This window comes from Homalodisca vitripennis, chromosome 2 (assembly GCF_021130785.1).
Source record: "Homalodisca vitripennis isolate AUS2020 chromosome 2, UT_GWSS_2.1, whole genome shotgun sequence".
In the NCBI taxonomy this organism is placed as follows: domain Eukaryota; kingdom Metazoa; phylum Arthropoda; class Insecta; order Hemiptera; family Cicadellidae; genus Homalodisca; species Homalodisca vitripennis.
Window position 1 is genome coordinate 36761932 of NC_060208.1, and position 25621 is coordinate 36787552.

General features: G+C 33.9%; 1 protein-coding gene and 1 long non-coding RNA gene across 3 annotated transcripts in view; one reads left to right on the forward strand and one right to left on the reverse strand.

The window, feature by feature from the left end:
* Positions 1-6449: 6449 nt before the first annotated feature.
* On the forward strand, positions 6450-15984 carry LOC124353818. Its single transcript, XR_006921633.1, has 3 exons — positions 6450-6858; positions 8958-9118; positions 15846-15984. It is a non-coding gene; the product is annotated as an uncharacterized LOC124353818 (long non-coding RNA).
* Positions 9443-25621, reverse strand: part of LOC124353817 (tektin-2) — a 32958-nt gene continuing 16779 nt past the window's right edge. For both annotated transcript variants that reach the window (XM_046803831.1, XM_046803832.1), the window contains exons 3-7: positions 23248-23464; positions 22579-22793; positions 21669-21891; positions 15820-16043; positions 9443-9808 (exon numbers count right to left, since the gene is read on the reverse strand). In XM_046803831.1, coding sequence (XP_046659787.1) covers positions 9610-9808; positions 15820-16043; positions 21669-21891; positions 22579-22793; positions 23248-23464 — 1078 coding nt within the window. In that variant the 3' untranslated portion in view covers positions 9443-9609. The remainder of the gene's footprint in view (positions 9809-15819; positions 16044-21668; positions 21892-22578; positions 22794-23247; positions 23465-25621) is intronic.

The following is a 25621-nucleotide window of genomic DNA, read 5'->3' on the forward strand; positions in this document are numbered from 1 at the left end:
ACTTAAATTAAAATAGTATTAAGATTGATTAATGGAAATATTATTTATACTATTGGTTTACAAATAGTGCAAGTTTTGTAAGTTATTTCATGTGTTTTTATTAACGTCGCCAAGCTGGAAATAATAGAGTTTAAGACTCCCAAGTTTGGTTTATTTTGTTACATTTTTCCTTAAAGGGACAACTCTCAACTAGGAAGGGTGAAGTACATTAAAGATTAAAAGTAGGTCTTTTGTAGGCTATCACTGTAGAGGAAGAGGCAGTTATCTTTAATAACCTAGACAGGTTATCTGCAACTGCGGCGCCGTGCTCTCGGCTCCGACTTCTATTATTAACAATACTATTAATTTGGTTAACGTTCTGTGCATAATCGAGGTTATCTACCTAATTACTATTGCCATCGCGTGCGAGAAGTAGGTACAATTTCTGCAAGAGCGCGTGCAAGCAGCCGAGTAATTCTCAGTAACGCCACTAGGAGCAGCAGCAACCAGTGAGTAGACACGCTCTAGTGGCCAAGCGAGCAACTAACTAGGTCGGCGCTCTAAATGGAGTATGAAGTCTAGACGATCTTTATTATCGACTCTCAAAGCTTCTCTGACAGAGCACGTAAAATATCCGGAATAATCAACGTAGCACAGCAGCAGAACCAATGAACTCACGAGGGTTTATTAACCTAGAAATTTGATGTCCACGCCAAAAACACATATCGTGATTTTTGTCTGATCTTTTAATTATTTTTAACATTGTTAAATGTATCAATTGATTATATCTATAGATTACTTGAGCCTTATCAAATAGCCCCTTAAAGGGAGGGAATGCTTGTTTGTGAGAATTCTATTAAAATATTTATGTGCCAATTTAATGAAAACATTCTTATTTAATTAGTTAATGTATGTCGTCCTAATTGTTTTTTTCGTCCATTTTTAATTCTGTGTTTTAAACGCATAACAAGCTAAAGCTTTCTTTAATTGAGTAAAAAGTACCCCTACCACAAACTAATCTTAGGAAGTTTTTTTTTAGTAATTTTAACTATAACGCACTAAATCAAAAAGTTCCTAGTCGCTCTCTTTCTTTTCCATCCTTAACGAGAGGTTATTAATGGATCAGCTTTTCTAAAAACTATTGTGATCTTCATGTCAATGTAGGAGATCAATATAGGCTCTGCTCGCACCGTATATCGCCATACACAGTGATCTCCGTGTAGTAAAATGGGAAGTCCGTGCAGTTGGCTTACTCTAAGACTACTACCAACGCAGAAATCGGTGCCATTCGTTAGTGCTGATTAGTGCTCCAACTCACAGTGTTAGTGCTTTTTTAGAAGATTTAAAACTAAGATACTAATTGATCCAAGTCTTCCTCCAAAGAAGGAGGGAGCAATTTTATGGAATTTATTCTTACTTCGATTAGCCACATTGGATAGGGTAACATTAGATACTTTTTTACCTTCAAAATAAGACGTCACTTGATAAGACATTTTTTACTTACCTTATATCACCCCATTCAGAGATAGGAATTGAACAGTTCAAACTCCTAGGTTGGTCATCCAAACACTCCTCCAAGTTAATCTATTTATATCCACTAATAAAAATATATAGGGAATTTTTAGTTAAATTCGAATAAATGGCAATAGCCAAATTTATTTTGGATATAGATTTATTCACAAAAGCCACCTGACCCATCAGGACTCGAATCCGGATTTCGTGCCGGGCGAGTATTTAGCCTAATTAGTAAAATATTTATGGTTTTCGCAGTAGTAAGTCATGGCGTAAAAAATCGGAATTTCTTGTCGATTATAATAGTTATTTTATGTCTCTAAGATTTTAAATTTCTATGAAAGTACTTATTTTTGAATATGACTGGGCCGACCCTGGCCCTCTAGTCGTGTGGTGGCCGGCAACTTATGTTGCATCCACCTTAAAAGCGATGAAAACTACAAGGGCTTGAACCAGAACAGGGATGTTGAAATTAATTATCATTGGGTTGCACCTCACAATGTAAGGGTTTTAGTTACTTTTGACTCTTTTTATCAATCATTCTTAGGTTGCAGGCGCAAGGAACATAGCTAAGTAGACTGCAAGACACAGTGTAAAAACTATGCCTGAACCAGAATGTAATGCCGTAATTGAACAGTGCAACCAAGAGATTCTATAATTTGCAGGCTTCTTGAAATTGGTTTAACTTTTTGCGAACTTAGCACTTATATTTTCGTTCATATTCTTAGATAAATGTCTATGAGCATAGTCAAGAAGCCGCAGGAAACTGTCACGATTGATTTTAACCATCAAAATATCCCCGTATTTACTACACTGAGTAATCTGAAAAATTCAACCCATGCCCAAATCTCCAAAACAGATCCAAAGAATAACACACTGATCCAAACTGTATACACACTGATGGGATCTTAGAAACTTTAAGAGATACAGTAAAGATTAAATTTACAAAGTTGTGCGTAATAACAGACCTTCAAATTAATGTGGTCAAGTTGATTATCGGTTGTGTCGTTCACTCGCTGCGCCCAAAACAACTGATTTTGGTCAAAAATGTCTAACTGTCACAGTTCTTTTATTAGCACCTATATTAAAACGTTTTTTTACGGGAAATCTGCAGAAATTTCTTCTAGTGTTTAAGAGACTAATAAGCAGGAGCTGTATAGGGTTCGAGTAAATTTTCTTTTAACGAGTATTATTATTTAACGATCCATTTTTTACTTAATAAAAAGAAAGTATAAATGTTGCATAAAATTTGGAATATACGGTATAACTTTATCCAGACTGTAAACATAATATTGCCAAAAGAAAAGAGGTAGGAGGAAAGGTAGGATCTTCTAGGTCGGACCTCAGCCAAAGGAACAAAAGTTTTACCAGCGATAATCATTGCCGTCATGCCATGATTACAAAGATTTTATCGTTCTCAAAGGGTGTAACTTTCCAGGAAGCTGTGCGGAAAATGGGCCTTGCATGACAGAATGATTGATGAAGCGGTTCATTAATGACTGGTAACTCTAAGAAAACTACTGTTATGATCTGACAGTTGGAGTTCCCGGCGCATTTCTTAGGTCAGAACAAAAGCGGCTTATTCACGAGGATTTGGTAGATACATATAACAAGATTAAAACTGAGTTTTTCTTATCTTTTGATTTTAATAGTCCGTTTTCTAAGAAGACATCGAAGTTGCGTCATACTTTATGGATTTCCAGACAAGATCGTAGCCAGGAACAGATGTTTTGGGGGAGGGGGAGGTCAAGACCACTAATATTTTCCCGTAGTGGACAGAGAGTAAGGCCAATTTTGTTCCTTAAAAAGTTCTTGACCCGTTTCTTTGTTGAGAACGATCTTTCAGGAGTACATATCAGTAATAGTGAATTATTTAAATAATAATAATCGTTTATTAAAAAAGTAAATGAAAAATTGAAAATTTAGGGGGAGGGGATCCAGACCTTTTGGACCCCTCACTGGCTAAGGCCCTTGTTTCCAGGCATAATCTGTTCATACAACTTTGTTGAAAATGTCTTTTTTTAAATGCACTCTTCCTTGTCTTATGGACAACGTATGTGATCATTGTCGATTGCCTCCTCAAAGTGAAATTACTCTCGTTCTCAAGAACTTCATTTATAGATTTGGAACGGGAAAACTTTACAGTTAAGACTTACTCTCTTAAGATCCCAGAAAGTAGCCATTCTGCTGCAGGCAATGTTGCTTTACATCAAACGGATATGTTCCATTTCCATTTGCAACTGGGTATCAGTGACGAGTTCAGAGTTTAAGGTTTATCAACACTATTAGCGAAAGGAAATGATACAAGAGGTTAAATTCACTATGTACAATGAGACACCAATAGCCAAAATATGTAATTCAGATAAATTGGTTAGAGGGAAAGTTATCATCCTTGCAGGAAAGTTTGAAGCACGTTTTTCACGCCTCTTAGTTACAGGCAACGGGGGTGTACCAGGTTACACATTTGGAGAGGGCAGAAGAAACAGAATTTGGTTTCTGTGAAGTAAAGTCCTTTTCAACTGCTATTGACCTGACGGATTTCCTTCATCCGGGGGATGTTCTCAACCAACCTGACATCGGCTAAAAACGTGCCCAATTGTGTCAACATCCGTCTGAGTTGACCGATAAGGTTTAGCTTATCTAGAACGGTGGAACAAAAACATGCAATGTAGGTGACTACCATGACCTCATAATAATAATAGCTGTAGCTTGTTAAGGCAAATCCTATAACCAAGACTTATGAAATCGTGGAAAGTGTGTAGATAACGGAAAGGTATATTTGTATTGAAACTGAGGGCAGTAGTGCACAAAATCGCTCTCCACTACTGTAACTCCACGGATTGTCCCATTTGTGAACAGGAATGGGGTGGCATTGCTACGATCGAGAGTTTTACTTATATTAGTAGAAGAGACCTGCAATTGATTAGGGCATATGGTCGGATTATTTAAGTTTCTATCCATTAACTAACGAAATAGTTCCTATTACTGTTATTGACTAATAATTTACTGCATCCTTTTCAGCTGATTTTTTGTGCATATAGACTTTTTACTGTTTTTTTTAAATAGTTGTCTTAAAAAGTTTCGCTACTGTCGCTATATAGAACCAGCTTCAGCCAAGAGATGGCCACTGAAAGAGTTCTACGTCTACACTTTGCTACCACGCTGACAAATCTGATTGTATCGTATTTAGTATTGTGTACATAATTCTTTTCATAGTTGAAAACGCAACACTATAATGCTCTATACTATGGTAGCTGCATTCAATAAAATAAGCATTTTCTGTTAGTTTCGTTTTTGTGGCCAAAGAGAGGTAAAATTGTTAAAGAGAAACTGAAACTTTGGTCGTCTCCAGCCCACAAACTTTCAGCTATAGCACCAACTAGCTCAACAGTTTGGGCAAAACACGTCAGGGCTAAAGCTCACAACTATGGGTCATCTGCTGTGACGTAACGAGGAAATTGAAGACAACCAAAACGTACACATGACTTCAGTCTACAGAATTCGCTAGTGTTGCACAATACGCTGCTAATAGTAGTACTAGGTCTGGCCGCAGGATCGCTTTGCGAAAAGTTGTTCCAGTGAAGCAGCTCTGGTGCACATTTTTATGGTGTGTATCGTGTGCTGGTTTGTTTATATATCCGCTGTTATTATTATCCATTAGAAGGATAGGATTTTTTACAATATGGATATTCGTCAGTACAGTAATTATTCTTTACGATTAGGCAAAAAGACAGAAAATAAACTTTTGAATGCGGCGTGCATTGCGGCAGATTGATAGTAATCATCGAACCGAATAAACTTCGACCATCTTTGGCGAAGTGAGCCAATGCTAAGGAGTGTCTAACCTTTTTTGTGCAATCGAAACTTTCTGGTGGATCGAGAGAAGGGCGTCTCAGAAACTGAACAGCAAGCTATCAAGAGCAATAATAGGATACCTAGTTTGAGCTCCGGGTGAATTTGGTATTCTTTAACTATTTTAAAGTTTTATACATATACTAGGGATATTCCTTTATGCTTTTTCAAATCTTTATAATTGTTTGTGTCCAACCCAACCATTGTAAAATAACAGTTAAGTCCTTTTGGTATCCTCCCATTTTGACTCTCCAGAACAAGAGTGGTTGATGCACAATATTTGGTTTAAAATGTCATAATCAACTGAGTTCAGTAGATAATTACAATACTGTAGTTCAAAATAATACTTTCATTCATAAATTGTTACTGTACACCAAAAATTTGAAATTTATTGGTCAGTCCAGTAATTTAAATTAATACAATCCTATACATCCTTAACTTTTTCTAAATATTTTCCATTGATCAGTAACAAAATAAAACAATCATTAATAAAATAGTTACATATATTTTCTAGTTGATTCTTGAATTTAGCTTTTAAATTAAGATGTTAATGTTTGCCAACCATTATTTGGTTTCTTAGTGTGAACGCTTGCATACCATTACTACGATGGTAAAAGTAATATTTTGACACTAATTTTTGTTTTTGAAGAAATTGAGCTTCCTGAATGAAATCTTAAATGTTTGGAGGTTAGCTTGTGTAAAATCTATCGTTATAATCTTTAATAATTTGGAAATAATAATTAAAAAGTAATAAATTACTTGTTTGAACATTTTAATTTTAAAAGCAAGTTAGCAGTCCTGGGATATTGTAGAGGATGAAATAGTGAAGGGGAGGCGTTGAAGAGGAGTGCTATTGTAAGGAAGAAAAGATGAAATTTTATGGATGGAAATAAAGAAATTATTTAGTTTTATTGGATATTGCACATTACAAAGATTTTTCAACTTCAAAATACATAGCCTATTATATAAGCTTCAAGTTAAATCATTTAGTTCGCGAATGTCGTCATATGTCAAAACAGCTGGGCAAGGTCTATTGCATCACGATTTCCGCTTATCACCGTTGATAAGGCGATACCGCGATAACTGATAAGGGACCAGAGGCCCGTTGATCCAGAGGGAGAATGTATACAGTACTGTGTCCAATACGTGCGCCCTTCGCTCGCGTCGTAACCTGGTTCGTAGTTTCATCTTTAGGATTTGGGCATCCCATAACAAGTCTGCCTATTGAAGAGTATCCTTGTCTCCAAAGATTATGAATAAAGAAAACCACCCTTTGATAATGAACTTACCTTCAAGTTATATAATATTGTGTTAAAGTGTATTGATTTCATTTGTATACAAACTTACTAACTGAGCAAAATAGAGTAACACTATACTTTGGTTTGTTAAGTTAATTTCAAAATGGCCTTTACAATTGTGTTCTTATAGTTGGAGGTATTTTAGGATAAGAGTCAGTGTACTGGTGTACACCTGATTTTTCTTTTCAGTATTTGAGAATATTGAATTACAATTTAGGTAAACTTAATTTACTTGTATTTTTTCTTACAATAATTAATGTAAACCCTTTGTTGAGGTTTGGTCTTGGATGTATTTCACTCTCAGATAGTGTAAACATTCATATACAATACTGGGAAACTTGTCTGGAGACCTATACCATTTAAAAATCTGAAAAAAATTCTCCATTTAAAATTGAACAAGTTACTTAGTGCATTATCAACAGATATTTCCTCATCTGCATGTAATTTATATGGAGTTTGAAAGGTTTTTAGCAAAGGCCTTGAATTATAAAAATAATCAAGATTTATTTAACCAATAAAATTCTAAAGTGTATTCCATATAGATATTTATTATTTTCTGTGATAATCTAATAGATAAAATGTATAAAATTATATAAAATAGGGCAAAAAGTCAAAACCCACTAGAAAAGGTTCCTTTGAAAGTATTTGAAAAATTCAATAACATCAATTAATCTTCTGTAAAAAGTATTCTTATGATTAAAAAAAAAAAAATAGAAGAAAAAGTATAAACAATTAAAAAATTGTCAGAATAAATCAATTGACATTTAGGAATAAGCAAAACAATATGGATTTGTAACTCATCAGCATTATTATTCAAATTTTATCAAAGATGATGAAATTTCTTGTGAAAAATGTATACAAAATCAAGACTCAGGCCATCACTTATGACTTATGACAAACAGTGAAGATAGAATTTGTTGGCCCACAACACAATAAAAATTACATGTAATATCATCGAAATTATTTGACAGCAGTAAAATATTGTGACAGCCTATTAGCACATGTTGGACAACTCTTCTCAACATAGTGGTGGTAAACAGTATATGCTGAGTAATTTCTACAACGCTAAGAATTAAAAACACAACAACATTGATTAACAATTCTTACCAATAGTGTTCTCAAGGCAAAGTCATATTGGAACTTAATAAGAATGCTGCAGTAATTTAAAGTTCAATGATATGATTATACAAACATAATAGAACTGTTTTCAAAACATTTTCGTAAATTAAATGTCTTGGCCTTCTTAGGAATGGGAACCAGAAGTTCTTCTCTACCAGGCACCGACCCATATTGATTACAAATGACCATGTGTCTGGACCTGTACATCCAATAAATAAGGCAATAGTCATATTGCTCAGTTGTTCTTGACTCTGATGAAGCAGCATAACTAGCTATATTATTAAAATATAAATAATGATCAAAGATTATAATAATGTTTAGTATAATAAATCTTCTCTTGAAACAGACCTAATTCATGTCAAATGAAAACAGACAAAATGAATTTCTACTTTGGATCTAAACTTAGAAAATTTTATTACTTCTTTATGGAGACCAATGTTGGCAACATATTACCGTTGGTCTAATTTTAATTCATAAAAATAATACCACAAATCAATCAAAGTAAAGAATTACTTAAGAGAATTCTTCCAATGTTAGAAACAATAAAATTCTGGGAGTGGACTTATGATTCCCTTGGAAACCCGAGTAAAAAATATACTCTTTTGAATCACTGGGTTCCCAAGAAAAGATCCTTGATACCAAGAGACTGAAAGTCATTATTAAGAACCTTAAAGCTCCTTCTTAAAATCGTATGTTGTCTGTATTATGTCTCTTGATAAAAAGGTCCAAGAGACTAACTTGTGTGTCTGACCTTTTGACTAAGATTGGTTTTTAGTGTGTTAGCCAAACAATATTATCTGAGAAAAAATCATGTTTTAATATTTGTTATCTTTTTGATATCATCCCATTTTGACATCCCCAGAACAAGAGTTGATGTATACATTTTTCTATGACAGGAAATTTCTCTATCAATGCATGAAGAATTAGTATAAAATAAAAATTGGTTCTTGTCTTTTGGACTAGAAGGCCGTTATTCCTTAAAAAGAGATCTGGCACATTGTGATCATCAAATCAGAGTGTTTGTGCAACATTCAGATAGAGTATCTGTGTTGAATTGTTTGCAAGTCATAAAGGTGGTTAGGTATCAAAATAACCCTTCATTAAGTGTGACTTTGTGTTAGCAGCACAATTTCAGAGGCCAATGACATTATTTTCTGGCCTTCAATAATTTCTTGTCATAGAATGTTATTGTTTCAGAACACAAAGAAAACAATCACATGTTCTTGGTTGGTTTGGACAGAACTAATCTCCTGCTTAGGAGAATTATTAATTTCCGAGCCTAGCAGAATGGGATGTGGAGGGTCCTTCTAACAGCCATTACTGTCTTTCGGAGAACCAAAAGTAATCTTGTTATCTTGGTAAGAATCATTAATGACCTATAAGGTTTAACATACTTCCTGACCTGTTATAGTGAGATGGGATGATACAGGGTGAGGAGATAAAATGTTTTTAATGACCTTTAGTCTCCATACAGAGCTTTGCAAAACTTAAGTAATATACTCATTGCATTACATCCTTAAAGATTATGGAATATCAGGTAACTTTTAAATGTCCTGCATTTGAATTCCTACTGCAGGTCTGACAAAGCAAACGCTTCAGCAATACAGGTACAGGTACTTTGGAATTTCCTTAAAAATAAGAATATTTACAATATTCACAAGGTAGAAATAACATACAGTCGATATTTGCTGTCAATTTATAAATTTACTGAACATTGTGTATAAAATTACAAAAACACACATATTCAAATTTCAAACTTCTCAAAAGATGACGACACAAATGACTACAAATTTCAGACTAGAAAAGCTACATTCTCCACACTAAGCACGATTTATTGTTGTGTGGAAAGCTACTCCGGAGGTATCTCGTCCTGCATGCGTGTGAGGACAATATTTCGATCAGTCTGTGTGGCCGGGTCGGCACGAGTTCCGGTGTTAAGGCGGGAACGCAAGTCCAGACAGCGCAGATCCGTAGTTAGAGCCTGATTCTTGTTGTAGAGTTCTCGGTCAATCACCATCAGCTGGTCCTCCAACCCGTTGTAAGTAGCTCTGAAACAGTGTGTGTGTGTGTGTGTGTGACAAGTTTATAGACATCGGTTGTTAGCTGACTTCTAGACTTCTAAATCTTTAATCAATAATATTCTTTGAGCTTCTTGTCAGTCTCTCAATAGTGTTCTCGGAGTAATACTAATTCAAAAAGCGTAGGTCAAAACTAAAAACCTCCCTGCTCAAGTTAGGGAGAGTATCTAGAATACGCCATAAAGAAAATAGTGTAATGAACCTATGTGGAGTTCTCCTAAAGCAAGAAGTTTCTAAGGAACTATTTACTTACAAAGAAATAAGTAAAAGAAATAAATGAGCTTTTCAGGATGTGGTTCAGTGGCATACCTAAGAATCTTACATCCAGAAGATCCACAGAAATCATTACTGTGCAGCAGCGGGATGGCAAAGGGGTGGCAAGGATGGTCCTCACCAAGGACTTCATTGCAACGGTTTCGCATAATCATCAAGGTATAGGTATCACCTGATTTTGATACCAAAGTTACGGTTTGGTAGAAAAGCACCAAAAACCAGTACCCTTTTCCCATGTTATTGATATAAAAAGTGGAAATTATTGTTTGTAAATCATTAACTTAACATGTCTAAATGCAAAGATAAAAAAATTTCCCTGTTATTGTGGCTCTATTTGTTAATTTTTAAACTCGTGTACCTACACGTTTTGATCTGAGAATAGGCTAAATAATGAAAGTTTATTGAAAGGTTTCTATTAGAAATGTCCAGAAATGTCAGCATTGGAAAATGTCCATAAATAGCATGGACATGTTTCTACCAGTTTTGGATTAGAATGAGTTTTCATAAAATAGATTATAATACTTCCCATACTCATTCAACTGAGAAAGTACTATCTGGAGTAAGATTTGAAGTCTTTAACGGTCCAAAGCTTTTGTCACAGTGATAAAGTTAGATTGTGTGTGGCTGAACGAGGTTCTCAAACAGTTGATGTGTCAATTTTTTAATTTTAGGTAATATGTGACTAGACATAAAATTGGTATCACAAGACTCTTGCAAATAGCAAAAAAGTGAGAGAATGGTAAACTTTATAGTCAGTCATAAGATGGTTTTTTAAATTGTATTCTGTTTGGAAGGATCAACAAGGGAAATCATCGCCATTTCCAAATCTAAACAAGGGCCTTGGATTGGATACACAAATCCATTTATGAAAACTCATCCAGCCCTAGGTTAAATTGTATGGAGTACATTAAATAAAAAAAGAAAAAAAGTTAAAAATTAAAAAGTATGAGGAATCTGAAATCCCAGGAAGTATTCAATAGAAGATTGAGAAGTAGAGGAGCATTATCAAAGTGGTTATTGATGTCCTATTTTTGTGCAAAAGATTTTACCACATCAGGGAAAAAGTAAGTAAGAAATAATTGCAGAGTCTAGTAGTGGAATATTTCTAAGTAACTTAGAATTGATGAGTCACTATAATCCTACTATAAGTTAAGATAGAATAGGCTGAGGATTTGTTGATTGAATAACATTACTGCAGTCAGTCATAGGTTGTTGGAAGACGAATGCAGACGTATTGTGACCTGTATTCTGTAGTTCAGATTTAATGATTAGTGTTGTGTATAGTTTTTTATCAAGTGGCTGTAGTTCAGATTTAATGATTAGTGTTGTGTATAGTTTTTTATCAAGTGCATGTTTTTAGAGTTAGTGTAGTTGACAAACAACATGGTGGTTGTAATTCCTGACTTAGGCGTGCCACAACGCTTTGGTATGATTTGTTTATTTTAACCTAGTTTGTAATTATGTATTAGGCTAGTTATTACCTGAAGAAGAGATCAGATTATAGATCTCGAAATGTAGTGTTACTGATTTATTGTTTCACTGAACGATTTCAAATGTCCGGAAAAATCCTGTTCCTGTATCCTGTTTACTGCAGCTACATTTGACCTGTTTTACCAAGTGAGATCAAATCACTGTTATCAAATCGAAAAACTTTTTATTTATTTTAAATACCTGAGATCCATGAGTTCGTAAATCCCTAATTGTATTTAATTTCTTTCTATTTATATGGGATCATATAAACTGTCATTTCTGTGGAAAAAGGTTTATTGTCTAAGGTAATTAAAAAGTAAATATACATACTTATATACACATTAAGAAGGATATTTTTGGCGAATGACGAATTTATATCAGAATATTAAAATATTCACACATTTATTACAATAAACACTTTTCGAAATGGAAAAAAGTGTTGAAGAAAGCAAACAAGTTTTCACAATATTAAAATAAATTTTCTTCAGTTCTTCACTGCTACTAGTAACTTTATTTATTTTTACATCCTTGTTTAAATCACACAATAGATCCTATTCTACACACATTGACTAAGTTAGACATTGCGTATTGAGTAAGATTTGAGTCTATATTTTACAACAAACTCACAAACCATAATAATTTGAATATAGATAATGCTCTTTTATATGTTACTAGCATTAGCTTAACAAGCATTTTTCTCTTATCAGTTTATTTTATATGTGATTGTACATTATCACGGCATAGTTTGCAACAAACATGACAAATTCAAGGAGATTGCCATGATTTTCAACATTATCTAGTGCTTTATTTGCCATGATCTTCAACATTATCTAGTTTTTGTTTAAAGTTTGTTATAGATGCTGGATCATTTGAAAGGATAGTAGGATTTTGGACATTTGCCATTGTTATGTGGCTACTTTTGTGTAACACGATGATGAGAATGTCCGAAATCCTATTATCCTTTCAATATCTAGTGTTTACACAACTTCTTTTCCTCTATCCTTGTATTTCTTTGAGTAAAACTATTTCAATCAATTGTTGGGCAACTTGCCTTCTAATTTGACCTTTACTCTCTATTTTTAGTTTTTCTGATCTTTGCTAGAAGTGTTGAAATATCTTGTTTTTTTTGACTATAGACAGCAGCCTCGTCACAAGTTAATGACTTTGGACGTTTTCGTGAATCTCAACACATACATAAATATGCTTAGCTAAAAGTTAATGGCTAATAATGAATGTATAATTTCTTTGATCTTTATCTCCAAACGCCATGTAACAGGAGTAATACACTTTGTTCAGTTGCATCGAATACAACAACCATTTTCTATGAATATTTTTGCCATTTGGTATAGCATTTGGCTCAAACAGTATTTTTTCTCTATCCCGTTACTAATTTGTTAGTTATGCTTTGCCATAAAAGCTTTTGTTGCATCAATTGTATTGTTTTCATTACAACTTGTTGTTCTTGCTTATCAGATCCCTGCTGAAAACTTTCTTTGTCCTCAGTTTTATAATTAGAAAATGTGTCTGATGAATGATTTCTAGAATACTCTTACTATGGAGAAATAAATGTTTTGTTTCTATATCTATACTGTACTGTACATATATAGATAATTAAAATTATTATTAAAACTTAATAGTTCAGACCACTAAAATGTATATTCATGTCGATGTGATTAGTAAAGTAAGGTAAGTTAGGGCCGCAACTGTGGAATGTTAAGATCAGTTTTCCTTAATTTTTAAAACATATAATTCCAATTTGTTTAGGTAAGTGAAACCGAACTATTAAGCAATTTAGCTACCGGCAAGTACAGTTTAAAACTGACTTCCTGACTGTGATTTTTATGTCAGTGAGAAATAATAATTAATGAAAAATAATTTGCATCAAATGGCACAGTCTGTTTTGAGATGCATGTCCTTATTAGGCAATTACAGATACTAATTAATGAAAAAATAATTTGCTTCAAATGGCACAGTCAGTTTCGAGATGCATGCCCTTTAATAAGGCAATTACAGATTTTAAAGACAAAAAAATTACAAGTAAGAGTGGTTTGCCAAGCTTTATTTAAATTATGTTTTCAACATTGTTAAAATATCAGCAGTATTTTATTCTAGAAATGAATTTACAATTCGATTAAATAAACTGTGTATGTAAAAATTTACATATGGTATTTAGTTCATTACATATTTCAGGAGAGGTTTCCTCAATATTTTGTTGGAGGGCCCAAAACCTTGATAACAATTAACGAAGCCTTATTATTTAATTTTAGAATATAAATGATGGAGAGCGAACGAGTCTGTCACTTATTCTTTACTTACTGTCACTATTCTCTGCTATTTAGTATTATCAAGTATTGTAATTTTAACACTCTCATTTAGCTGTCCACAATCTCTTTCGAGGACCCAATAAAATCCTCCAAATGCATTTTGCATCAAATAAATTTAATTTATTATTTATTTAATGGGACTCCTTCAATTATTTGTGGGAAGAGCTCCAAAATTGTTATTGCGTTCACAATTTCAGACTAAAGAAAATACAAGAAGATTGAACAATAAGAAATTTAAAAAAAGTAAGGATAATTATATGCAACTAGCAGTTGCCCGCGGCTTCGCACGCAATTTCCCGTTGAAAACAGTACACTATATTCACTTATTCTTTTTCTATCACATTCTAAGCATTGCTGAGATAATTGATAGTCGTTCCTTCGTGAGCCTCTTGGGCGCATTATGAAGGTATGTACCATATTCCTGCCTCTATCTTTGGTGGTTTTTGCTAGGTGTTGATAAGTTATCCAGAACAATTAATAAAATGTATCAAAGAAACCCAATTTTGATCATAAAGTGTCTTCTTTCGGCTCTTTTCATTAACCTTCGATGTAACCAAATTCGATTACCTTATGTGCAAACATTAACGGATTTGTACAATGAGGTTGTTTTCATAATAGTGTTTAATAGTATTTTCATTGCATTAGATAGTTTATTGATCATTGGTGCAATCTGAATTTAAAATTAGGCAATGACATCTTCTATGCAACCTGCATTACACTACTGATCAAGCACTTTACAATTTTACTCTAAATTTTAAATGTAAACAAATGTTTCTGCCTCTTTGATGAACTTCAGCTGAAAGTATTAACAGCTGTTAAGTATCAATTCGCTTAGTATTACGTGTCGTAGCGCAGTCTGTCTAAAAAAACAATTTATAATTAAAATTAATTAAATAAACTATTTAAATTGGACCAAATTGTGAATCTAAACCATTCTCGAATTCCACTGAAAACACACAAAAATTTCATCAAAATCGGTCCAATAGTTTCTGAGTCTATAAAGGACAAACACACAAACATTCATTTTTATATATATATATATAGATTAATTTTCAGTTACTATTGGTCATTTGTGGGAATCTCTGGACCATTCGAGGGCTCTATGAAACCTTCTGGACTTGGGGCCGTCAGCAATCTGTATTTATAGTTAAACAATTATGTATAGTAGTTTAACACACTGACTGAGGAAGATTGCCTTATTATGGTGCAGAGGGAGAATTGAGAGTAGTAGGTCTCACTTACGATAGAGCCAGAATGAAGTTGTTAATTTCTTATTCACTCTTATATCTAAATCACAGTTCATAATAGAAAGTCTCCCTTTTGTATTTTGTCGTATTTGTCCATCCATTAACTGCCTTACCCACGTTTGCACTATTCCACCACTCATTGCATGTTCACTGTAAGTCTCCATAATTTGACAATGGATTGCAGCTGCCATAATATTCCTTAAATTCCTTAGAACCAAATCTCACAGTTGGTAGAATCATCAGTTGTCTCAAACATTTCAGTGGCCAAAGTAAACACAACACTAATCAACCGTAATGGTATCAGTGTGTAGCTTATGAATTTAAGAAATAAAACCACTTGCATGTAACACTGACAGTAGTGCAGAGGTGGCTTTATGGTGAAATGTACTTACGTTTTGGATGTGTATTGTATTAAAATAGTCTTTTAGCTAACTTTGTAACACTGTAAACATTCAGCTTTTTATATTATATGCCAAATTCGTCAGTACATTTTAAAGTCAAGGTTACATTTTATAAAATCAAAATAAACAGTTTCATAAAAATTAGATAAATTATTCTCCCTAACGTAATAATGATCTTTTCTTATTCTTTTAATTATAAAAATTATAAATAGAGATATTCTGGATATTACTACTGTTAGGACAATTTCTTCAAAAGTAATTCGTACTTTGCTGAGTCAAGTTTGTCCTGAAGGTCACGCATAGTCCGGCGCAGCTGTAACACCTCATCAGCCAGTCCCAGCATTGGTTCGTCTCTGCAGAGCTCTGCGCCGGGCCGGTACAGTCGGTTTTCACATCTAGTTTCAGCCAGTTTCAGGGCATTTGTCTTCTCCAACAGTGCTGCTTCCAGGTTAGTGATTTCCTTCATGAGACGGTCCATGTCAGGGATCATCTGTACCACAAGAGAGATCTTTCAATATTTAAAACATTTTTACTCAAGTAATAAATAACCTTAGTAGTAGGTATAAAATAATTCAATATATTTAATTATTCTTAATCAGACAATAATGATTTGAATTCAATTTTTTAGGGATTAACAATACTGTAAGAATTTTCAATATAATATTAACAATTTTGCCATAACAGAAATCAACAGATAGTGGGTTTGAATTAAGGACCAATAAAAGAAATAAACTGCTCATAGATAGCAAGTGTAGCCTGTGTCACCAATTAGGAGTGGGGATGAAATGCATGAATCATCCACTCATCACGCCTTACAATTTCACTAATTTTATTACTGAAGGAGCTGACCAGTTTGAATCATGGTTAGCGCATGTGCACAAGCAACTGTTCCCTCTACACTCCATGCTAGAGCACATGGTACAGTCAGTGTTACACAAAAGTAGTGCTATCAATCGCTACACCACATGCGTCGAATTGCTCTATTTCTTTTAGTGCTTGTTTGGTTTGAAAGCAAGTGGCAAAGTATACAATAACTCATGAAAAGTGATTTCCAAAGTTATGGATTTTATGAAAGCTGAAAGGTTTTAATATATGTTAAGAAGGTGCATGAACTAGTTCAAGCTGCAAGTGGAGTGTGAAAAAGTACGTACCACAGAATCAGTGAGCAAAAAAAGGACAATAGTACAAGGCAACTTTCGTCCATTGTTAAAAACTCCAAACAAAAAAAAGAAAGCGGCCAAAACATGTAACTTGTCAGGATGATTTTTATACATGTGTGGTTAAGCGTATTGTAAACAATTATTATTAGGTCGAAAATTATAACAATTCAGATAAAAATGCAAGCTGATATGAACTTTACCGGTTTACAAGCGTATAACGGATTCTTACATGAATAGGTAACAAATGAAGAAAAACTAAAACAAATAAAAAGATTTGTATGGAATCTCATGATGTGTCCTATCAAAGATTTGTGTTTATAAAAAAGTTTGTCTAATCTATATATAACAATGAGTCATACATTGACTCTTCTCATGTTTCAAAAAAATATGGTTTTGACAGCTAAAATGCTGGTGTTGCTTTACCAATCAACAAAAGGACCCATCTTATACTGTTACATACAGGTGGAGAAATTAGCTTTATTAAGAACTGTTTGACAATGTAACAAGCAAACCACAAAACTGGCGATTATCACAACAATATCCATAACAACATGTACGTTAAGTGGTTTACAGAAAAGTTAATACCACAACTTCTAGAAAAAAGTGCAGTGGTCCAGTGCTGCTTTTCTGATTAGGCATGCTAGGTATGTGCAATGGGGCACAAAGGATTTGGGGTGCCAAAATCTAAATTAAAAAAAAAAATTTTTAAGGCGGAAAATGAGGTAGGAAAATGTTTAAAATAAAATTTACAGGATAAACATTTATTGCCTGTCAACCATGAACCAAGCCCAGTGAGTGAGACTTGTGTGCGATATTTTGTTTGTTAACTACGGTAAAAGGCTGTCCTGTACTAGTACAGCACAGTGTACTGTCTTATGAGTCATAAGCTTTGTTTGCAGGTGCCGAGACACTGACCAACGCAACAACAAATCGCTTCCCTCCCGCCCCTCACTTTACAGCGGCTTGATAATTCTAACTCTACTGTTATCTTCCTTCCCTCCTGCCTGCAGGTTAGAAAAATCTTAAACTGCGTAGTTTTCGTGTGGTGACATTGTAGTAGAAGTGTGTAGACACTTGCAGAGTGAATGACAATTGACGGCTTGTTTATTTAAAGCTTTTATTTACTTCATTAAAAGTTCCAATAGTTAACCAGTTAGTTACCTAATAGATTCTGATTCTAGTCAGTATTGAGAGTAGTATTATTTTTAGTTTTTAATTTGTCTTATAAAGTGTTAAAGTAACAGCGTTTTTTTTTTTTTTTTTTTTTTTTTTTTTTTATTAAAAATGATTGTTCAGCTGTTTGTGTACAGATAAGCAAGGCAGTTTTTCTTAACAATCATAAGGTTGTTACAAGAAAAGATATTTTTAAAATTATATTTTTTTACAGTCAGAATTATTTAACAGTTTGTGAAATCATTTTGATAGTACTTACAGTAGTTATAATTAAAAATCTTTTAGTATAATTTTATGAGCTTGTTTTTATTACTTTAATTACGAAGTTAGAGTATCTTTCTAAAACAAAATGACCTGTAAGAAAAAACCCAGTGGAACTGAGTTTCGCAAAGGAACTGCTGAAAATCAGCAAAAGGAAGAAAAAAAAAACTGTAAAAAGTTCCTAAGATAAGAAGTTTTTTTTACTTAAAATCGTGAATCTAACATTGGACACTCACATTCCCAAACTTCAACCAGCTAAAATGAAACCCAGACCAAAAACGATGAAAGTCATCAAGATAGACCATCAATATACCAGAACCAGACTGTCTTTCACCACTACCGACTGCTCTGACACAAGTGATACTACTAAGCCTGTGACGACCCTCTTCTCGACAGTGACTTTGTACTGGAAGATCTTGGTACACAAACTGTTCAAGTAAACAAAATATTTAACTCAAATTTAAGTAAACTTAGATGCAGATTTTTCTACCTCTGAAAATTCTTATGAAGGTGCCAAAATTAAACGTGAACTCTCAACAAAATTATTTTTTGGTGAGTTTCCCAATGAAGAGAAGTTTAAGAGAGACTGGTTCTTCTATTCAAAATCAAAAGGCCAGGTGTATTGTTTTTACTGCCTTCTGCAGACGTAAAACATTTAGCTTTAGTGATTGGCTTTAGTGGTTGGAAAAACTTTTGTACTAGTTTCACATGAGAGGTCCGAAGATCATAGAGCAAATGTTTTTAATTTTAAGGTAAGAAAAAAAAACACATTAGTCTAAATTGGATCTCAAAGTCAATAAGACAAAGAGGTTAAATACTGGTGAGATTTACTAACTAGAGTTGTCGCTTTGTAAAGATTTTGTCGGCTAGGGGTCTTGTATTCAGAGGCAACGACCAAAAACTTTGTTCAACATCAAACAGGCTTTTCTTACAACAACTTAAACTCATAAGAGAGTTTGACACATTTCTTGCCAATCATCATACAAAATATGACGAGAATTCTGAACTATCCTGTAAGTGTCAGTAATCAACATAAGTAAAAGTAAGCAACACATGTTACTCATTTGGAACAACAAACCTAGAACTTTTTCAAAATGGTTGATAATTGTCATTGTGTTGTTAAGCTTTAATAACTTTTAGACATAGCTGAGTCAGTTAAGCAGCTTTTTACAAACTTTAAATGAGCCATGTTGATTAATTACTACTTTAATTTTTAATCTAAGTCCATAAACTGAGTTATTTAGTTTTTAAAACCCTTGTTTGAAAGTAATGAAATTTAAAAAAAAAATAAACTTTTATTACTTATTTGATTATTTCATCAGATGCCTCTAAATTAAAACATAGAATGCTCATAGAATGCTGATAGAATGTTCAGGAATAAAGAACCAAAGAAATGTAACACCTTCATGTTTATTTCCACACATGATCTGAATTGCTAAACCAAAACCGTTTACCATATAATTTCAGAATAGGCTTCTCAAACCAGAATTTGAATCCTGATCCTTGGAGTGATAAGATGAGAGACGCTAGTCATTCAGCTGTTAGGCACAACATAACTCTTTCATCAACAGCAATTGCCTCCTACAGAGTTCACATCTCTTAGACCATTCTTGGGCAAAAATATCATCCTTCATCTCTTATGGATGTAGATTTCTATTATAAAATTCTAAGTGTAAAAGTTGTACGATGGTTCAGACATTCAAACCCTTTAGGAGCTATCTGATTTTGAGTGGGATCAGTTGCGAATTTGGTAAAGAAGTGATCGGTGGATGGATTTTTCATCAGTGTTTCCTAAAACATTCATACAACCTTTGTTTCCTAAAATGTCTGGCAACAGAATAATTATAAAAACAGAACAACAATAATATCATAGCTGTTATAATGTACTTGATTATTGAATAGAGGTATAACCCACTGCTTTACTTCTTTACTATGAGAAATACTCTAGAGAGGATGTGGGGAAGGGTCAAGTATCAGAAAAGAAGACTATTAGTCAGGACCAATGCAGATGTCTAGCTTCTCCCATACTTTTGGTTGATAGAGGCTGGTTAATATCTAAGTTCTCTGACTTGCTTAAGGTTTATGGCAAACTCCTCAGAGAATGCAGCAAAGAGTGGATCCCATCCATTATTCATTCTTTTCATCTAAACTTCTAATTTTCCAGAAACTCTACAAAAAGCCATTTGGAATTAAATGCAAAGATAGTTTCTTAAAATAAATAAAATTTAATGACTCAGTGGATCATTACAAATGAATGTAGCTCTGTTTTATTCACAAGCAGACAGCCTTTGGGGTTATAACTGTAATACGAGGGGTATTAGAAAAGTAAGGTTCCCATGATTTTTTTAAATACACAGCTCTATATTTCTACTTAGTGTTATACATCAATTTAAAACTTAGAAGTTAAGCTATTTTTCCACATAATCACCGTTTCTGTCCAAACACTTTTGTAGACGATGCTCCAACTTTTCTATCCCCATGTTGTAGAATTCTGCCGCCAATCGTTTGAAGAATCAAGTAACCTCTTCCTTGACTTCATCATCGGTACTGAAGCGTTGGCCACCCAAGTGTTCCTTTAATTTTGGTGATAATCACTTGGGGCTAGGTCTGGGCTGTAGGGTAGATGGGGCACAATAGTCCAGCCAAAATTTGTCAGCAGTTCTTGAGTTTGACGTGAGACATGAGGTCGAGCGTTTTCATGGAGAAGCCTCACACCACTGGACAATCTTCCTCTCTGGCAGTTCTGGATCGCGCGTCTCAGTTTTCTTAATGTGTCGCAATATCTGTCAGAGTTTACTATTATTCCATGAGGCAAAAAGTCGATCAAAAGCAGGCCCTTCCTGTCCCAAAAGACAAAACTGAAGGCCGTCCACTTCGGTTTTCATCGTGAATTTCCATGCGGCCTTCACTGAATTCTCTACACCAATTCCGAACGTGTTGAACAGATATGCAGTTTTTCCCATAAACTTCGATTAACTGATGATGAATTTCAATAGGTGAAATCTGTTTTGCATTTAAAAAACGTATCACAGCATGAATTTCGCATCTGGCGGTAACAACGATAGGGAGCTCCATTTTCGAAGGCAGCTAGGCCGGCACTGTTGGACGTAGCGATGCGCGAGTGGTATGGATAGAGAGAGGGACAGCTGATGAGTAAGACAGTGTTGCCAGATTTTTCCCAACATGCCGCATTCTGTCTCGGCGGCATAGGGAACCTTATTTTTCTAATACCCCTCGTACATAAAAAATAGCTTGATGCTACTTGGAACCATTGTCTTTGCTGTATTTTTTTATTTCCATAGGTAAATGCTGTAGGAAAAAATTTTACATTTGGTTTTTTGCTGGCATTTAAGAATATGCCTTAAATTGAGTGGCAGATCTTGTTATTTTAGCGGGAAAAGTTTAAGCTGTTATTTCACATGGCTGCACACAACTCACAAGTTGCTTAATTACATTATTAACTCTTAACAAACATTTATGGTATTTAATATTAAATAAAGATCCTTCTGGTATTTGCTTACATTAAATCTCTGCCAGTCGAGTTCATTCTTGATCCGTTGTGTCTCATAGATTCTCTTACGCAGGGCAAAGTTGGTTGCATCATTCTGCGCCTTGAGATCGTTCCTGGCACGTTCCCGTGGCACGTACATTGTCTCCCTCAGCTTCTGTGCAGCTGCGAGTTCATTGTCTGCACGCAGCTTGAGGTACTTGCAGTGTTCCACCCATGACTCATACGAAATCAACCTTGGATTCAGGCAAGTGAATCAGTCTGACATGCAAAAATAAGCAATAAAATTCGGACATAGCAAAACAAATGAATTATTATTTCATTCAACATACATTTCAGTCAAAAATATTGAATTATTCAACTCTAAAAGTTGTATGTTCTATATTTCTTAAGTACTAAATCATAAAAAAGTAATTATTGTATTTTTTAAATCTCTGTTATACCGTACATTTGACAATCATGTATAAGTTTTACATTAACCATTGCATTAGATGTTCAGGTTTTAATTTACGAGTACATGTAATATTTACCGATTTGTTTAAACTTGAACTACAATTTAAAAACAGAGAATTGCTATTTATCATCTGACGACAAATAGACATCAGTATAAATAAATATGTAAATATACCTAACACAAATATATTATTATTAAATCTGCAATAAGTCAACACTTTTTGTGTGATGAAATGTTTTTAAAAATGTATTAAGAAAAATCAAGATTACAGTTTTTATAAAGTACCCCGTTGATTAGATGATAAAAATATAAATGGACCCAGTGTAGATCCTTGAAAATCACCATAGATTTTAATTTACAACTAGTGTTTTTTTTAAGGCCAAAAGCAAATAGATTATCATTACCAGATTAGAATGAGTAAAACCAAACCATCTAGGTTTAACTCTAAAATTCTAATGAATCCTATTACTTCTTAGGCAGTCGAAGAGGGTCAGGCTTGAAGCTGGTGTTTGCACAATTCTTGTCCATGCCAAGGTTGTTCCTACAGATTTCTAATGTCTCGTCTTTATCCTGCAAGTCCTGCTTAAGCTGGAATCGGACCTCCTCCAGTCTATTCATCTGCTCCCATGCTGCTTGTGCCTTGTCTGTCAGCATCTTCTTCAACGACTCCAGTGTGCTCAACTCCTGGAATAACACCAACATTGCTCATGTTTATGAGAATATGATTATTTAATTAAAGAATAAAATTGTTCACAAGTCAAGCAAAGTTCACATATGATATGCTTTTGGTGTGGCGATAATACGATTATCCATGCCTTCAAACTGTTCATAAACCTGTTATGTCCACCCAGTACTTCTTTTACAGTTACATTGTAAATAGTTGTTTGAATGGTTCCATGACCATGAAACTGGTTGATTGAAATAAACTTACGGTCTACGCTGTTCTATTGTTTTAACAACTCTCAAAAGTTAACCAAAGTGAAATATTTACTAAGCTAAGAAAATATTGTGAATTCACTAGAAAATACAAGTAACTTAACCCTTTGCCCTTGGAACTGCCACCACTATTTCCATGAGCACAAAGGGTTAAGATTTCTAGCTACATTCAGTATGAAGCGAAGGATGGAAGACCACTCACATGTTTCAGCTCAGTCTCCGCCTCATCTCTACACAAATCTGCGCCTCCCCGCTGATCTCTCATGCTGAGACACTCATTTGCCAACGTGAAGTTTAGATTGAGATTCTCGATTTCCGATTCTGTTATTTCCTTCTCAGTCGTTAAGTCTGCAATCTCCTTCTCCACAGCCTCAAGACAGTTGTTCATCAATTCCCGCCATCTTGACACTTCGGTGATTCTGAAATCATGAGAATGGATTCTAGAATACAAAGCTTGTGATACAAAATATATACTGTTTATTAATTTGCCAGTTACACAAACATGACAAAATAAAATAGGCATATAGGATGAAAAAAGAGAAAGAGATAAAAAGGGCATTGGTACCCACAATATTAGTTTCCTTTACATTTACCTGACTTTTACCTTGGAGAACTAAATTGTTACTCATTTCTGTAATTGGTAGAGAGATCTTGATCTAATTTAGTAAACAATTATTAGATACATTAATAAACAATAAGGAAGAGAACGGTGGACTCTTGAATTCACATCAATACTTTTAGAAAACATTACATCAAATAGTACTATAAATGTTCATCCCAAAAGTTATAACTTGATCCTGTGAGTAAGTTTAGGTAAAAATCCAGAAGCTGGGGGCTTACTCTAAAAGATTATATGGGAGCTTGTCAAGCGTCTAGGAAATGAAAGTAGATAATTTTATCCTGACCTCATTGTTCAACCACAGGACCCGCTACTGCTTAAAACAGTGATATTTGTGGCAGTCAAATGATATCTCATGAAGGTCTCATGTGGAGAGACAGCATAAAACATTTTAAAAGTTTCATACCTACAGCAGAAACTGAATTGAAAAAAAAAGAATTGAAACTTGATTTTATTAGAGGCGAAGTTAGGACTATAAAGTCCTGTCTTCCATTTAACCTTAGAACAATATATCAAATTAAAAAACATAGGTACATTAATTGAAAAGAACATGATAACTGAAAAAAAATACCATAACTATTGACAGAACCTTATTGATTAATTTAAAACCTTATTGACAGAAAAAACTTAAAATAATAGCATTGAACGCAAGATCCCTACGTAAAGTAGTCTTAGCCCTAACTTCGCCTGGTAAAATAAGACATCTTTACTTTACTTTACTAAAGTAGTAAAAACAAAAGCATAATAGTAAATTAAAAAGGTCTTACAACATAATGACTTAAAAATAAGTAACAAATTAGAGAATCATTCATTCATATCATTCACATATTTAGCCCCAAAGTATGCTACCGCTGATCCAGACCACATCATACACGACACTCCCACAACATCTCCGCGATCTGTCCCTCAAACGAGAATGCATGCTAAGGTTTCTGATGTCATCGGGAAGATCATTCCATAGTCAGCAGGCAGTAACAGTGAATGAATTAATATAATATTTAGTAATATTTCACTGATGTTGAAAATGAAATGAAACATTTCGGACAGATAAGTAGATAATTTAGTAGTGCATATATAATGTAGAAGAATATTATGATAGTCACGGAGTTCTTTCAATTTCATTATGGATAGTTTTGTGTAAACTGGTACATACAAGTAGAAATTAGAAAGAATTTGCAGGTCCTTTTTGGATTTGGCGTTACTGCCAGAGTCTTTTAAATGGAAAGTAACGAGGGAGAACCTTCCTGAAAGGTGTTAAGATTTTCTATAATTTGGTTAGTTTAGACTTCAAGCCTACTACCACAATTACTAAAATGCTGCTTTGTATTAACTCAGTTATCCAGGTCTGAATACAAAACATAACTATCTATAACTCGTGAACATTTAGATTTTCAATTAGCAGAATGCTTATGCTTAACAAAAAAATGATCAAGGTGAATGAAAATCATTTGGATAACTGAAACAATTTTTCTTTTTAGTAACTTATGTAAAATGCGATGAGGGATAAAGTGGCATAAATATTTTAATAAATAACACAGATTGATTCATTTCAATCTATTTGTGAACACCACTATGCATAGTTGACATCTGTTGTTTTACTAGTATAGTTTATAGTTATATTTTTGGCTTGTCATGTTTGTATTACTTTTTTCTCTCTCCCTTTTCTAAGTAACTAATATTTTCTGATTCCACAATGGAAAATATGGTTAACAGGCTTTCACTTTACCATGAAAATTTGTATATGACTATATTTGAATAAGACACATAGAAAAAATATTGAAATTCCTGTAGACAAAATATGTGAAATCTCCAGATCTCAGAGCCCATTCCTGGTACAGAATATTGTGAAGAACTTAACTGTGAAATAGCTGTGATTAATCTGATACTGAATAAAAAACAACTATATGTAGCAGGTGTACACAGATCTTCTTCTGGCAGCTTAAATCAGGCACTACAT